We start from the raw sequence: 17,908 nt of genomic DNA, 5'->3' as shown, positions 1-17,908 counted from the left end.
GATAAGTACTGGTGGCATTCAAGACTTCAAATGGCCTTGGAAGCAAATCTGGAGGAACAAAGTGCCATGATAAGTACTGGTGGCATTCAAGACTTCAAATGGCCTTGGAAGCAAATCTGGAGGAACAAAGTGCCATGATAAGTACTGGTGGCATTCAAGACTTCAAATGGCCTTGGAAGCAAATCTGGAGGAACAAAGTGCCATGATAAGTACTGGTGGCATTCAAGACTTCAAATGGCCTTGGAAGCAAATCTGGAGGAACAAAGTGCCATGATAAGTACTGGTGGCATTCAAGACTTCAAATGGCCTTGGAAGCAAATCTGGAGGAACAAAGTGCCACACAAAGTGGCATGCTTTACATGGCTACTAGCCAATAAAGCAGTTTTGACGTTGGATAATGTGGCCAAGAGAGGAATCTCTCTATGTAACAGATGTTCCTTATGTGGTAAGGCTAATGAGACAGTGAGACATCTTTTCTTACATTGCAACTTTACTGAGCAGCTGTGGAAGATTTTCCTTAATCTCAGAGGCATATCTTGGTGTATGCCTAGCAAGATTGATGAGACTCTATTCAGTTGGGAGATGGCTGGAGTTGGGGCTACAAACAGAGAAAGATGGAGGATGATCCCTGCTAGTATTTGGTGGACTATATGGAGGGAGAGAAACGAGAGATGTTTTGAGAATAGGAACAACAACTTGCAGGAAGTAAAGCTTAAGTGTATTTTGTTGTTCTGCTTTTGGTGTACAAATGTCTACTCCAATGAAACTGAGTCAATCATAGATGTTTTAGGATCCATTTAGATTTGGTTCAGTTTTTGGATAGATTTTACTCCTTTCTGCTTTTGTAAATATGGTTTTTCAGTACTACCTAAGTACTAAATGAAATACAAATGTTACTAGTTTCAAAAAAAATGGGGTGATGATAGACGATGATAACTCAAGAAAGTATAATGTGGGCTAGCATTTCGAGTGGATTGTATACCTTTTTGAAGTTCAAGCGGTTGGCTCGGAGGAGGAAAGTCCGTAGTAGGAGCAGGGTCCGATGCATGACATGAATCATCTGGGACTGGTGCTGGACGCGGACAACGATGATAAGTCAGGAGAGATGGCACTACAATGGGAGATGTAGAAGTAATCGTAGATTTCTCAAAAGTCGGTACAGGTAAAACCAGTGTTATGAAAGGCGCTCGCCTTTCGCCATTGGCAACAAGGCGAGGCGAGGCGAGGCGAGGGGAGGGGTCATCGCCTTTTTCCGGCGAGGCGAGGAGACTTCAAAAAGGCGTGCCATGGCGATAGAAAGGCGTAAGATGACGTGGTGTGGCGATGCAATAGGCATCGTCTTTTTATTTTTTTATGTTTTTTAAGGTCTGACTTAATAAATAAAAGCCAAAATTAGGGTTTTTTTGGGGTATTTTTGCAAACTTGACCTTCGCAAGACGCTCCTCCTCTTCTCCTCCTATTTCGCGATTGCTGCTCCTTCGTGGAGACTTCTTCTTCGCGAATCGCAATCGCGACTGCTGCTCCTTCTCAGGTACGAAATCTTATCTCTAGTTCTTCTCTTCTTCTCTGCTAGTTCTTCTCTTCTTCTCTTCTAGTTCTTCTCTTCTTCTCTACTCTCTAGTCTCTCCTCGGGGTTTTTTTTGGGTGGAACTACTCTGTTTTTCAGTATTTAGAGTTTGAGACTATGCTTGGTTCTGTACTTCTGTGGTATCACTGGGCTGGAATCTGCTTATATTTTAAAAAATAATAATTTAATCCTTCTATAATTATTTCTTCCCTACTTAATTTAGTTTTATACTAATTAATATAGTATTTATTTGTCCATAAATAGTGAATTCAATGACGTCATATGCTAACAAAAAGAGGGACATTGTTAATGAATGTTATTGTTATTGAGATTTTGGATATTTATATATGGAATTAAATAATTTACATTTTTTGTATTAATTGGCGCCTCAATTCAAAAAGGCGAGCGCCTTGCCGCTTGCCTCGCCGTGTGGCGAGGCAGGCTCTTGTCGCCTCTCGCCGTCCAAAACACTGGGTAAAACCTGAGGTATGGGTAAGACTTTAGATACATCAAGAATGATTAGAAGATGTACAGTAAGGATTAGATTCAAAGAATGTGACATTGGCGGACATAAGGTATCAATGAAGATCATGTGAATAGCAATGATACCCTTTTTGAACTTGAGAGTAACCAAGAAAAACACATTTGAGGGCACGAGGGGCCAATTTATCTTTTCCTGGGGCTAAGTTATGAATAAAACAATGCTCCCAAAGACACTAGGGGGGATAGAGTAGATATGTGATTGAGGAAATAGTATGGAATGTGGAACCTGATTCTGAATAGAGGATAAGGGCATCCTATTTATTAAATAACAAGACGTAAGGACTGCATCTCCCTAAAAATGCAGCGGAAGATGGGATTCAAGGAGAAGGGTACGAGCCATCTCAATGAGATGCCTATACTTCCTCCCTGCTACACCGTTCCGTTGAAGGGTGTATGGACAAGTAGTCCGGTGAATAATGCCTCGGTGAGTCATAAACTCCCGAATAGAAACACCTAACTGATTTTGTATTTCAGCAAAGAAACTTTTGAATATAGAAAATAACTCAGAACGATCTTTCATTAAGAAAACCCAAGTGCATATTGAATAATCATCAATAAAACTAAGAAAATAACGAAATCCTAAGGTTAAACCGACTCTACTAGGACCCCAAATATCATAATGAACTAATGAAAAAATATACTCTAAACGACCCTCAGTACTACGTGAAAATGCAGCACGAGTGTGTTTCCCAAGTTGACACGACTCACAATCTAATGTGGACAAACTAGACACCATCTTTTGTTGCTTGGATAAACTCGGATGTCCCAAAAATTTGTGGATTAGATCTGGAGGATCTGTAATGGAGCATGCTATGAAGGAATTTGAAGAGGTGAGATAGTAAAGGCCTTGTGATTCATGTCCTGTGCCAATCATTTGTCCCGTATTGCGGTCTTGCATGAGAAAAATTTATCAAAAAATGTTATGCTACAACGTAGGGCATGTGTCAAACTACTAACAGATGCCAGATTAAAAGGGAGAACTAGGGGCATAAAGAACAAAATCTAGAGTGACAGAAGATAGGGGTTTGGCTTTTCCAACCCCTTTTGGTTTTGTTTGGATCCCATTGGCTAAAGCGATAGGAGGAAGAGATTGTGAATAAACAATACCAGACCAAAGTGATTTGTTACTAGAAATATGATTAGAAGCGCCTGAGTCCATTACCCATGATCCAAGTGTACTAGACTGTGAAACACAAGCAAAAGAATTACCCACAACAGAAACATTAGGTTGAGCAACCGAAGCTACTTGCGGAGGTGTTTTTTGACTTGCTCGATACTGAAGGAACTCATCATATTCTGTCTGAGTAATAAGAGCATTATTGGATGGTTGATCAGGCTGAGGCTGAGCAACAGACGGTACTTATGGAGATATTTCAAAGGAATTCATTATATTCCTTTAGAGCAATAGGATCATAGCTGGGTGGTGGACCATGCAAAGTATAACATATGTCACGAGTGTGTCCAATTTAATGGCAATAACTACACTTGGATCGAGGTTTCCCAAAACGTCCTCCTCGCCAATTGTCCATAGACTTATATGTTTGTTTTTCTATAGTTTGAGATGCGAGAATAGATGAGTCAACTGTGGGTGATGAAACTACTTTGTGACTAGGAGGCACAACAAGATGAAGTAGACGAGAGAATAATTCATCAATTGTAGGAACCGTAGGACTGGCTAGAATCTGGTCACGCACATAATTATGTTCAGTAGGAAGTCCAACAAGTGTGAGAACTAGAAATAATGTCTATCTATGCTCTTGTTGCTTTTCCACGTTTGTAGTGACTGGCATCAAGGTTTCAAATTCCTCCATCACTACCTGTACCTGTCCCAAGTAAGTTAACATGTTGGATTCTTGTTTCTTTAAGTTGGTTATCCGAGATATCACATCATAGAATCGAGATATGTCATTAGTGTATAAAGCACGTGCTTTTTTCCAAACTAAATAACATGTCTGGAATGGGCAAAACAAGGTCATCAACTTTGAATCAATAGAGCGCCATAGGAGACTACATAATTGAGCATCCACTTTCTCCCATTGTGCTTTGGCTTTTGCATCCTCATCACTAGACTGTCTTTTCATCTACCACAAAAACATTGTTTGTTAAGTGATCTTGAACACCTTGACCCTTGCACCACAACTCAACTGAGGAAGCCTAAGCTAAATAGTTTGAACTTCCTATTAATGGTTCTGAAGTGATTATAGGGCTTTAACTTCCAATCCCCGTATTTTTGGTGCCAAAAACATCACAACCAAAGACATTTTTTCAAAATTTAACTCAAAAATAGGAAGAAACCTCTGGAAATTGTCGGAATCTGCCTACAGTGCTTGGAAACTGCCTGGAAATTCTGATTTTGCCGGGAACTTGCCGGAAACTGCTTGGAAATTGCCGGAATCCTAATTCCAGTGATCGGATCTGGAGAAAACTGGATGGGTTTGGATCGGAAATACTGGACCACCCCAACAGAAAAAAAAATAGTTCAAAAATAATGACCGGAGCAGCCCTCATGCGCCGGCGCGTGATCTAGATATCGCCGTAAAACTTCCACTTTCAAACGGCATGTGAGAGTGCGTGAGGGGTTGTTTTCCAGTGGTTCCGGCTGGGGTTTGGTCGCCTGAGATTCCCGAGCCTCTTGATGGTGTTGGTTTTCGCACAATACCTTCAGAATGAAAGATGACACAGATCAGCCCTAACCGTCACCAAAAATTTGACATGGTGACTTGAAGTTTCTCACCAATGCTCTGATATCATATGAGAAATATAGACTAGAATATTATTGAATTGTGTATCTAAATTGTTACATAAAGACCTTATTTATAGACACTACATTAGAATCCTTTTCCAACAAGGATTCCTATTCCTATTCTAACAGTTCTTAACATAATGACGGAAATAGCACTGATGAGCTGGAAAGATGAGTAATGGACCAGATCACAATAGAGCCACCCACTTATTTACCTCACATCTACTGCAGATTTTCAATTTCTTCTACTTCTGGGTATTGATTCAATGGAATTCAGTTGCGCAATTTGATTGATTTAAAACATTATTCTGCAAATAGTCTTCTGTTCCTAAATGACACAAGCAGACCATCTTGTGGCCAGGATGGGGTTCTTTACGTAGATGATCAGATGCATCTGTTGGATGCTACTTCATTTCTGTGGAGCATATTGCATAGATATTTCTATATGCCTTGTAAATGGAGTTCCCACCCCTCCATTTCATAATATGCAATTTAATTATTAAAAAAGATTGAGTGGAAGCCATTTTTATATAAATTGTTAGCAGTTTTCTTGTAATGATGGTGTTGTTAGTTCCCCTATCATCTGAGGATGTATTTCAAATTTCAACTGTGCATTGCTTTGGACGGGAGAAGAATTTAATCCTTTGGTTCTATGCCCTCTTCCTCCTCATTTCTCACTTGGGTCAGAATCAAAAGAAAATCTTTATTTTTCTTTCTTTTATCAGTTCTTTTGACAGTAGAGTGGTCTCTTCATGTTATAACTAACGGTACTTTTGTTCTGTTATCAGGTGTACTTTGAGCTTCAACATCATGCACCTCATGTAAAAAAGATCCTCGATGATCAGCATTCTCGATTATGTAAAGCACAGAAAAAGATTTTGGAAGTTGAAAGGAAACAGGAAAACATCGAGGATCGTGTTGAGCATGCAGTTCAGTTTCACGGTGAGCTAGAAGAGTGCTTGCAAAGCCTGAGACACCTGCCGGCAGCACATAAGAGATCTCTATCTAAAGCTGAACGCGAGTTTAAGTCTGAACTTGGTAATATGCTCATCGAATGCCAATGCTTGATGTAGTTTTATTTTGGTTTGTTGTGAACGCTAGCTCATCATGGTGTAGAAACTGATATAATGCACGTACATATGTCTAGTCTTTTGCATTTTTCCAACAGACTATTTTCACCACCTCTCTGGATGCTCTAGAACCAACCCCTAATGGAGACTGGCCTGTAAGCCCTAACAATGGCCAATGAGTTATTTGTATGTCTCTGATAGTTTCACCAAATTTCTTGTTTACACACCTTACAAGGGGCTTCAGGGTGGGGGTTCACTTTACCCACCTTAATTTGAAAATTCCTTAGCTAATACCCAACGATTTGGAAACATGAGAGACGTATGTTTCCAACTCTTTGATCGTGTTAAGAGCCTCAAATTTTAAAAATAAACTGAGGCAGAATCAACTGTCCAGATCAATTCAAATGATCCAACAGTCTATCTTTTTTATTCTATGATTTTTTTCTCTCCTTTTTTGAGTTTTTCATTCCCAGCACCTCCTCCTTCTCCACCTCCATCAAAACCACCACCGCCACCACTGGCAACACCCTTTGTTCTCGACTACCACACTGCTTTCAAGACCTCAACAATCCCACCTCAAACCAGTCTAGTGGAGTTGCTGGGGTCAGAGATGTTTGGCGGCATTTATGGTGGTCATGTCTTTTTTCTTTTGTGTCGAGCTGATGCCAGATGGTGGGTAGAGAGAGAAAATGTGAGTTGAGTGAAGAGAACATTGAGTTTGTGGGGGGATGGGGGTGGATTAAGGGGGGTGGTTAAAGTTGAAAATCGGTGGTCGTGTGAGGAGCTGTATAGATTTTTTTAATGGCTGAATGGGATGTTTTTGCTAGAATTGAGGGTGTACAGACAGATTGCGACTGGTGTTTTTCTTTTTCTTGTGGGTGGGGTCTGAAAGGAAGCGAGTGTTCTTATGTTGAAACAAATGGGGCGGGCGGTCCGTAGTGATGGTCAAATAGTGTCTCACTGTATGAGTGGCGTGTAATACTCATCCTGAGATAAAGTGGTCTGACGGGGGTGTTAGCTACATAATTTTGTTTATTAGGATAGTAAAAGGAATCTTATTCTTTTAGGGTTTAAACAGGAAAAAGGTGTAAGCTTGGGTGGAAAAGTATGTATTGAGTATTAATTTTTCTTCTGGCTTTAATCTTTGCGTATGGAACTGAACATTATGTTTTTACATAACACAGACAGATTTAGGGGAGTGGAGTTGGATGCTCTACGCTCTTCTATTGAAGCAGTAAATGCCAGGTTGAAAAGATACACACATTCTCTACAGGCCAACCGATCAAATGAAGAGCGACAAGTATCAGTAAGGAGAATAAGGCATGTCGAAGAAAATGAAATGTCACTGCTTAAAGCATCACTTGAAAAGCTGTCAGTCGTGAACAGTGAAAATGCAAAGAAGGTTAAAGTAGTTGAATCGGCGCTGAAAGGCCGTGAAATAGGCACTTGATGATCGTATGTTGATATTTGCTTGTGATGCACAAGTCAAAAGTTGTTGATACCCAACTTGATTGCCTTTGTGACTAGTAAGTGTGTTATTGCCAAAATTATATCATTCTCTTAACTGAAATTACGAGTCGAAGTAGGTTACTGGTGCAAAAGCAATTTGTATATGCAGACATCAATGACATGAGCATTGAAAGTAGCTTTAGGCCTTTTATTAATTTCCCCCAGATTATTCGTTTTTTATTTAAACCTAAGCACACCGTTTTAGGTTGATTTTTCATACATTTTATGCAGTTTTGAATTTGAACTAAAAAACCTCCATGAACTAGTCTGTAATCATCAACCACACTAAAAGCAAGTTTTGCAGAAAAAATACTAATAGAAAACCGTTATATTTATACTTTTTTGATATATTTGTCCATGTCACAAACTACAGTGAATTTGTCTAAAAGATAATAAGATAACAATTTTTTAAACCCTCTTTCTCCCTATCTCTATCTATCTATAAGTATGTCATTAGTGAGTAAACTTTCAACTAAATTATGACTTTGATATTTTGAAGATTTACGACAATCAGAAATTCATATAAAATATAAAATAAAGAGGAAATATAGAAAGAACATATGGAAAAAAAAAGTTAATAATGCAACATCATTTTTACGATCATAATCATTAAAAAATAAAAAGAAAAAAAAAATGAAATTAATGAACAATCTTCCGAGCTCTTGTTGACTCCACTCCCATAGACCAATCACAATTTAATAGCCTTCGTTAGGGGGTGTACATGACCGGGTTGGCTTGAGTTTTTCAATTATCAAATCAAACCATTTGTGTCGGATTTTTAAATCTATAAACCAAACCAAACCAATAAAACTCGGGTTTTTCAACCTCCGGTTTTTTCGGGCTTTTTGGATTTTTGGGTTTTTCCAGTAAAATATTCATACAAACATATAATTTACTTGTACTTCAAATATGTCTTTAATCCTACCAAAATACAACAACAACAACAACAACAATAATAATAATAATAATAATAATAATAATATATCAAATATGTAACTGCAAACAAGAATATGAAAAGTACGAAGTCCCCCCACCCCTAAAAAACAATTAAATATAAAAAACTGATTAACAAAAAAGTATCTATCTGCATGTATTGATATTTATTATCTATGTATTATCTATAAAAAAACAATTACTTACTATTTTGTTTTTAAAAAGATTTAAAAGTAATTTTCACAATAATAATAATAATAATATTAAATACGTAACTGAAAACAAAAAAAAAAAGATAAGTGACGAAGCCCCCCACCCCACCCCACCCCACTTGAAAACACAACATTTTAAATTTTAAATTTTAAATTTTAAATTGACTCTATTATGTTACCATTATTAATCATCATTTGAGACTCCTTTTTAATAAGTAACTTTCAGGATTTTTGAATTTCAAATAACCAATAAAAAAGTGCTATCTCTTTATTTATCTTTTTTGCTTTGTTATTTTTTAAACCGTCTCCTCTTAAAGAAAATAGATATAAACAAATACAAATTTAATTTTTCGTCTAAGGTTCTTCACAAATCTGGAGAGATGACACAGGGAGAGCACTTCACTTTGGGATGGTGAATTTTCTGATTCTTTTTTATGTACATTATTTTCTTTGTATTATATATAAGACAATGCATATTATTTCATCCATTTTCTGACAGGCTTCATGAGGAAGCATAACAAAATCTATTTGTTCAATAAGATGTTTTTATTGAGGGAAAAAAAAGAAAAAAAAAAAGAGGAAAGTATTATTATTTAATATCACTTTAAATTTTCATTATATCTTAATCATATTTTTTGTTAAATCTTATTCTCTCCATTTTTCAAAAATTTAAATTATAATACATATTTTAAAAAATCCATATGCAACACTACAAGCAATAACTTTTTTGGCATAAAATCTACTAAGTGGCTTATAATTTATTTATTTTCAAAATTTATGTAGGTGTGTTGAATTACAGATGGCAGAATTGGTGCATTACTATTGGTCAGTTTAAAAGTTTGTTAGAGTTTGTTAGGAAGTGACAGCTCAGCTAGAATGTTCACGTGGTTAGCACTCCTATTAGTTACAATGACTATAATCCTCTATATATATGAGGCAGCTGTGTAAATGTAAGGCAAGAAAAAGATGTAAGATTCATTTCTGTTTTAAGATCTAAAATGCAATACAATATGCTTCAATAGAATGCCGTTTTCATTTTCTTCTTCCTGTAGATTTCACAAATTCTTTATGGTATCAGAGCCCTGATCGAAGGGATACTTAGAGCTGTGAATTGTCGATTAGTGCAGCTACAACAATGGTGGAACCACAGAGTTCAGATATAGAGGATAATTCGCAGACAAACCATAATCATCCACTTCATCTTCAAACCTCAGATACTCCTGGTGTTGCCTTGATTCCTATGAAGCTCACAGGACCAGAAAACTATGGAGTTTGGAGCAGATCCATGCGATTGGCACTTCTAGTCAAAAACAAACTAGGATTTGTTGATGGCACATGTGCTAAAAGCTCATACAAAGGAGATCTGGCAATTCGATGGGAGAGGTGTGATGCAGTTGTATTATCGTGGATTAGTGCAGCTGTAGCACCAGAACTGATGACGAGCATTGTATATGCTTCTAGTTCGAAGAAAATATGGAGTGATTTCAAGGAGAGATTTGATAAATCGAATTTGACTAGAATTTTTCATTTGTGGAAGGAGATCAGTGTATTGACTCAAGGAACAAAGACTGTGACCTCTTATTATTCTAGGATGAGAGATTTATGGGATGAGATGGATGTAATGGTACCTTCTCCATCGTGTGATTGTGAAGAGTCAAGCTCACATGTTGAACATGTTAAACAACAAAGACTGTTGCAGTTTTTGGTAGGGCTAAATGAAAGCTATGCACAGGTGAGGAGTTCTATCTTACTCAGTTCTTCTATTCCCAGTGTAAACCAAGCCTATGCAATGGCAATTCAGGAAGAGAGTCAAAGGAAGCTAGACAGTCCGAAGGAGGAAAGGAACCATTCACAATGATGGCAGGAAAAGGTAATCAGTCATACAATTTCAACAATCAGAATCAGATCAACAACAAAGGTAATCAGTCATACAATTTCAACAATCAGAATCAGATCAACAACAAAGGTAATCAGTCATACAATTTCAACAATCAGAATCAGATCAACAACAAAGGTAATCAGTCATACAATTTCAACAATCAGAATCAGATCAACAACAAAGGTAATCAGTCATACAATTTCAACAATCAGAATCAGATCAACAACAAAGGTAATCAGTCATACAATTTCAACAATCAGAATCGGATCAACAACAACAACTTTCAAGCTAAGAAAACACAGGGTCAGACTTCACAAGGCAGAAGATTGGGATTGGTATATGATCACTGTGGGTATAAAGGTCACACTAAAGACAATTGCTACAGAATTGTGGGATTTCCTGCTGATTTTAAGAGTAAAAGGAAGGTGTCAGTGAATGAGGCCTATGCAAACACTTCTACTTCTCTGGAATCAAATAAGGGTGAAACTGAAGCACCTAGATCGGAATCATTATCTCAGATCTATTTCCCATGAGGTTATTTCACAAAGGAACAATATGAGCAAGTTGTCAAGATGATGGAGTCTCCTTCGCCATCAGGAACCTGTAGGGCTAATGCAGCAGCAGGTATGAATCCTTTGCCTGTAAGTGCTAATGGTCATACAGTAAAGTGGATTATTGATTCCGGAGCCACACATCATATTACATACTGTGAGAATCTGCTAAGTGATTGTAGAAAATTATCAGAGTCCAGTAGTAATAAGGTGCAGGTACTAACAAGAAGTAAAATTCATGTTGAACATGTTGGCAATGCTGTGATTTTAGAGAATTGCAGGTTGAAAAATGTTTTGCATGTCCCAGACTTCAGGTTCAACTTATTGTCAGTCTCCAAGCTGACTAAAGACCTGAAATGCATGGTGTCATTTTATCCTGATTTATGTGTAATGCAGGCTCTCTCTACTGGAGAGGTGATTGGGATTGGTAAAGAGGAGGAAGGCTTATACATCCTAAGGCATGATGCCATACCTACTGTTGGAGCAGTGCTAAAAAACAACTGCATAGAAGACCATAGACTTTGGCACCTTAGGTTGGGGCATCCTTCCTTGAAAGTAATGCAACACCTTCCTATGTTGCAGAATAAAGTTGATGAGGCAGTGCAAGAAGAGTGCATGGTTTGCCCTTTGGCAAAACAATGTAGGCTTAAATTTCCTTCTAGTGTTACTCAGACTTCAAAAATGTTTGAACTAGTGCATTTAGATGTTTGGGGACCTCATAGGGATCCTACTTATGATAGAAAATACTATTTTCTGACTGTTGTTGATGATTTTAGTAGATTTACATGGATCTCTTTACTGCACACTAAGAAAGATGTAGTAGTTGTATTGCGAAGCTTTATATCCATGATTTGTAATCAGTTTGATTGTGTAATAAAGGTTTTGAGATCTGACAATGGGACTGAATTCTTTAACAATCAAGTCAATGATTTGCTATCTTCCTTAGGCATCCTACATCAAAGTAGTTGTCCTTACACCCCACAACAAAATGGCATTGTGGAAAGAAAACATAGACACATTTTGGACATAGGAAGAGCCTTAAAGATACAATCTCATGTTCCTAGTAGATTTTGGGGTGAGTGCATCCAAACTGCAGTATACCTAATTAACAGATTGCCTACAGCTGTACTTGAGGGTCATTCTCCTTATGAAAGACTATTTGGAAAACCTCCTACATTGGATCACATCAGAGTATTTGGGTGTTTATGTTTTGTTGCTGCATTGCCTAGGGGTGGAAAGTTTGAAGCTAGAGCAAAGAGAGCTGTTCTGTTGGGTTTTTCTTCTACACAAAAAAGTTATAAGCTATATGATCTTGATGCAAAGGTTGTGTCTATCAGCAGGGATGTTGTTTTCAGAGAAGAAGTATTCCCCTTTAAGGTTATGCAGCCTCCTGATGAAGGTCCATATCCTTTGTTTTCCCCATTTCTCAATAATACAGATGATGCCCCTGATGATCTAGATCAAGTCATCACACCAGATTCTTCATCACAACCTGCAGACACAAGAATTGAAGTGCCAGCAGTCCATGTGTTGAGTCCACTATGCCTGTTAATGATAACTTAGAAGACATCCAAGATGAGCCTCATGCGCCTGATACTGTAGAATCAGTACAAACAGACACCATTGGTTCAAGAAAGACTACCAGGACTTGCAAGCCTCCTGTGTGGATCAAAGACTATGTAGTTCCTACAAAGTCCAGCCCTCACTCCATCACTAATCATGTTTGTTATGATAATGTATCCACAGGTTATCAATCTTACTTACATGCTTTTTCAGCAATTGTGGAGCCCCAATCTTTTAAAGAAGCATCTCAAGACAAGCTGTGGATTGATGCCATGCAGCAAGAAATCCAGGCTTTAGAGGATAACAATACTTGGACAATTGTTGACTTACCACCTGGTGGGAGAGCAATTGGTTCAAAATGGGTATACAAGATCAAGTACAAGTCCAATGGTGATGTGGATAGATATAAGGCAAGGCTAGTTGCAAAAGGGTACACTCAAAGGGAAGGTCTTGATTATCAAGACACTTTCTCACCAGTTGCTAAAATGGTTACCATTAGGACTGTTCTTAGCCTAGCAGCTTCTCATGGTTGGGATTTGTTTCAAATGGATGTAAATAATGCTTTCTTGCAAGGTGATTTACTTGAAGACATCTATATGGAACTTCCTCTTGGCTTCCAATCACAAGGGGGATCTAAAGTGTACAAGCTGAGGAAGTCACTATATGGTCTTAAACAAGCATCTAGACAATGGAACATCCAGTTAACTGAGGCGTTATTATTGGCAGGATACTCACAGAGTGCTCATGATCACTCTTTGTTCATTAGAAAGGAAGGAACTGACATGGCAGTGATTCTAGTGTATGTTGATGATCTCTTAATAACTGGGAATAGTTCCAAGATGATTCAAGAAGCAAAAGACACATTACATCAAAATTTCAAAATGAAGGACTTGGGAAGTCTCAGATATTTTTTGGGGATTGAAGTTTTGAAGTCAAAAGAAGGATTATTGTTGAATCAAAGGAAGTATGCTTTACAACTTATTTCAGAAACTGTACTGAGTGGAGCAAAGACTGTAAAAACTCCTTTGGAATTTAATCACAAATTGACTAGTGTAGAATTTGATCAACACATTGGTGGTTCTGATGATTCAGAGGTAGAGGATGTTACAGCATACCAAAGACTAATTGGTAAACTGTTGTACTTAACAATCACCAGACCTGACATTTGTTTTAGTGTACAGGTTCTGAGCCAGTTCATGCAACACCCTAAGGTTTCTCACTGGGAGGCTGCACTAAGGGTTGTGAGATATGTCAAAAGATCTCCAGGACTTGGGATAATGCTCAAAAGAGGGACTGGTGTTACAAAACTCACTGGATACTGTGATTCTGACTGGGCTTCATGCCCCAACACACGAAGATCTGTCACAGGTTACATGGTAAAACTTGGAGATTCTCTTATTTCATGAAAGTCGAAGAAGCAGCAAACAGTAAGCAGGAGCTCAGCTGAAGCAGAGTATAGGAGTTTGGCAGCTCTTGTTGCAGAACTGATCTGGTTAGCAGGATTACTAGATGAGTTACAATTCCCAGTTGACATCCCAATCTCAGTGTTTACGGATAGCAAATCAGCTATACAAATAGCTGAAAATCCAGTGTTTCATGAACGTACAAAACACATAGACATTGATTGTCATTTCATTCGGGAGAAAGTGAAATCAGGCTTCATAGATCTTGAACATTTGTGCACTACTATGCAACCAGCAGACATTCTCACAAAAGGGTTAGGTGCTGCTCAACATCATCTCCTTATGACCAAACTTGGTGTGTTAGATATCTTCCACCCTTCAGTTTGAGGGGGTGTGTTGAATTACAGATGGCAGAATTGGTGCATTACTATTGGTCAGTTTAAAAGTTTGTTAGAGTTTGTTAGGAAGTGACAGCTCAGCTAGAATGTTCACGTGGTTAGCACTCCTATTAGTTACAATGACTATAATCCTCTATATATATGAGGCAGCTGTGTAAATGTAAGGCAAGAAAAAGATGTAAGATTCATTTCAGTTTTAAGATCTAAAATGCAATACAAGATGCTTCAATAGAATGCAGTTTTCACTTTCTTCTTCCTGTAGATTTCACAAATTCTTTATGGTATCAAAGCCCTGATCGAAGGGATACTTAGAGCTGTGAATTGTCGATTAGTGCAGCTACAACAATGGTGGAACCACAGAGTTCAGATACAGAGGAGAAATCATGAAATGCTTGACTTTCTTTTGATTACACATATGTGTTCAAGGCTCATATCGACAAGAGGTTTAAGATGTCAAACCTTCGAGAAATGCTTTGTCGGGAAGGTAAAGACTAAATAACTCCAATCTTAATATGTATAGATTTTTTTCATATATATAAAATAAAAATTTAATCAATAAATTCCTAATTTTCATCATATGTAATTGTGATGGTAATTATTAAGTAATTTGAATTTATTTTTGACTTATGAGAAGAGTTCTAATTCTTTTGTAATAATTTTCACAAAAGTTATCAAAATTAAATGCATTATAATAGAATATTCCTTGCGATTTTGATATATTGTAATGCTATTCATTGGTCAATTGAAAATTAACTTTGCTATCATTACACTAAGAAAATATATAAAGTGCATAACACAAATATAATGTGATGCTATTTATTGATTAATTTATTTGACCAATAATATAAAGTTAATAAATAATATTAAATAATTGAAATAATAGATAACGTAATAACGATATGCAAAAAATATTTTTTTATAATAATCAAAGGTTATGCATATGACCTTGCAAAAATATTAGTATAATTAGTAAATATAATGATGTATTTAGAAAAACAAACTTTAAATAAGGATTATTCCATTCCAAGTGGTACTCTAATAATTTAAGGATTATTCCATTCCAAGTGGTAGTCTAATAGCAAGGCACTTGGTAGTTTTAGAACAAGACTAAAACAAAACAAAAAAATTAATAAATTTTATAATTAAAAATTAATTTTAAAATGTCATGAGAAAAAAGAAAGAAGAATAAAACGTTAATAAATGGATAGTTAAAATACATATGTAAAATTAAAAAAGAAGAAGAAGACAAATATCGAGAAAAAAAAAAAACTAACCCAATTTATCCCTAAAATTTCTCACCAATTTACCTATTTCTGTCTGTGTGAGATCAACATAAATGTTTTTGAACTATCTTTTATTAAAAAGAATAAATTTAAAATATTATGAATCCCTATTTTGCAAAATAGTGCCACATGTTACCATCAAGATAATTCACGATTTTTCAGTTTGAATATTTTTTTAAAAAAATTATCTTCAAAAAATAATAATTTTATAAATAATTATGTAAAAAAAATTCAAATAAAATTGACAAAAACACAAATTGAAATTTATTTATTATTAATAATTTGCAGATTTTCTAAAAAAATAAATTTATTAATTAAAAAAATACTAACAAATTACATCAAATGTTTTTTCAAGAAAAATCTATATCGATAAATAATTTGAAAATTAAAATATATTGAACAAAAATAACGTTATAGACCAAAAAAATAATAATTTAAAACACAATTGATTTAATCAAAATAAAAGAATCTAAAAATATATTTCAAATTCTGTTTTGCTTTTTTAATAGAAAAAAATAGAACATTACCAAAAAAATGGAGCAATTTTAATTTTGATTTACGATATTTAAATCATAGGAGAAGACTTAAAAATTACTATTACTCTCACTTTTTTCATTTAATCTCTTTGCAGATAATTAAATTCTTACTCATATAATCCTTTAACTCAAAATTTTTGGTTTATATAATACTGCATTATTTTTATTTTTTATAGTGCCTTAATTTTTCATATTTCTTGATACTAAGTTACTAACTACGCATATGACACTGCATTTATTATATCAAAACATGTGAATAATAAAATCTAAAAATATTAATAAGTGAATAATAAAATTTATAAAATAATTTTAATTTTAAAATTATGATATTTAAAAATATTTGTGCGTTGCGCGAATACAAATACTAGTAATAATAATAATATTAAATACGTAACTGCAGACAAAAAAAAGAAGATAAGTATGTAGCCCCCCCACCCCAGCCCATTTGAAAACACAACATTTTCAATTTTCAATTTTAAATTTTAAATTGACACTATTTTGTTATCATTATTAATCATCATTTGAGACTCCTTTTTAATAGGTAACTTTCAGGATTTTTGAATTTTGAATAACCACTAAAAAGGTGCTATCTCTTTATTTATCTTTTTGCTTTGTTATTTTTTAAACCGTCTCCTCTTAAAGAAAGTAGATATAAACAAATACAAATTTAATTTTTCGTCTAATGTTCTTCACAAATCAGGAGAGACGACACAGGGAGAGCACTTCACTTTGGGATGGTGAATTTTCTGATTCTTTGTTATGTACATTATTTTCTTTGTATTATATATAAGACAATGCATATTATTTCATCCATTTTCTCACAGGCTTCATGAGGAAGCATAACAAAATCTATTTGTTCAATAAGATGTTTTTATTGAGGGAAAAAAAAGAAAAAAAAAAGAGGAAAGTATTATTGCTTAATATCACTTTAAATTTTCGTTATATCTTAATCATATTTTTTTGTTTAATCTTATTCTCTCCATTTTTCAAAAAATTAAATTATAATACATATTTTAAAAAATCCGTATGCAACACTACAATCAATAACTTTTTTGGCATAAAATCTACTAAGTGGCTTATAATTTTATTTTTTTCAAAATTTATGAGGTACACTAAATTTGGATATCAAGAATTAGACATTTGCTTTTGCAATATTTATACATAAAGAAGGGTACACACTCTTATTATACGATATGTATAACAAATGCATGGGTGATCCAGGAGAATAATATATATATAATCATTATTCTTTATTTCATTTTTTTAAATTCTTTAATTCAAATTCTAATCTCTACATTATTTTTAATGCTTGTGTCGTTGAATTCAAAAAGTGAAATTCTATTGTTTGGAAGATCCTTAGAGTATAAAAGCAATACAAGAGGTATGTATTCATAATTATTTTTTTGAAAATTTGACAAGTTTATTCACTTTATTAATTCATGTCTCTTTTTGTATAGATTTACAAACTTAGCATAAAATAAATTAGTATGATCAGAAATCTAATACAAAAATTTATCAAATATGATTTTAGTTAATTAAAAAAAATCATGAAAATGATCTCAATTTTTTGTTAAAGTTATCTAATATTCTATGTTATATTGGTAGAGGTTAAAAGATAAACTATGAGATGTAACAAAATTAATGTAATGCATTTTGGGTAGAAATAGAATAGATGTAAACTCTATTTTTATGAAAATAAGAAACAATTATTATATGTA

The 17,908-nt window shown here is 35.1% G+C and overlaps 2 protein-coding genes across 17 annotated transcripts in view; both read left to right on the top strand.

Annotated features, from left to right (window-relative positions):
- LOC102585027 (nuclear pore complex protein NUP88-like) overlaps window positions 1-7,649 on the top strand; it is a 60,163-nt gene extending 52,514 nt beyond the window's left edge. For all 16 annotated transcript variants that reach the window (XM_015307432.1, XM_006344486.2, XM_006344484.2 and 13 more), the window contains 2 exons: window positions 5,642-5,891; window positions 7,108-7,649. In XM_015307432.1, the coding sequence (XP_015162918.1) occupies window positions 5,642-5,891; window positions 7,108-7,373 (516 nt within the window). In that variant the 3' untranslated portion in view covers window positions 7,374-7,649. The remainder of the gene's footprint in view (window positions 1-5,641; window positions 5,892-7,107) is intronic.
- Window positions 7,650-10,434: 2,785 nt separating this feature from the next.
- On the top strand, window positions 10,435-10,989 carry LOC107060069 (GATA zinc finger domain-containing protein 14-like). Its single transcript, XM_015307407.1, has one exon. The coding sequence runs from the start codon at window positions 10,435-10,437 to the stop codon at window positions 10,987-10,989; it is 555 nt and encodes a 184-aa protein (XP_015162893.1).
- The last annotated feature ends 6,919 nt before the right edge of the window (window positions 10,990-17,908 follow it).

Source organism: Solanum tuberosum, unplaced genomic scaffold (genome assembly GCF_000226075.1).
Source record: "Solanum tuberosum cultivar DM 1-3 516 R44 unplaced genomic scaffold, SolTub_3.0 scf00058, whole genome shotgun sequence".
Lineage (NCBI taxonomy): Eukaryota > Viridiplantae > Streptophyta > Magnoliopsida > Solanales > Solanaceae > Solanum > Solanum tuberosum.
Note: the sequence above shows the minus strand (reverse complement) of the source record. Positions and strands in the feature narration are given on the sequence as shown.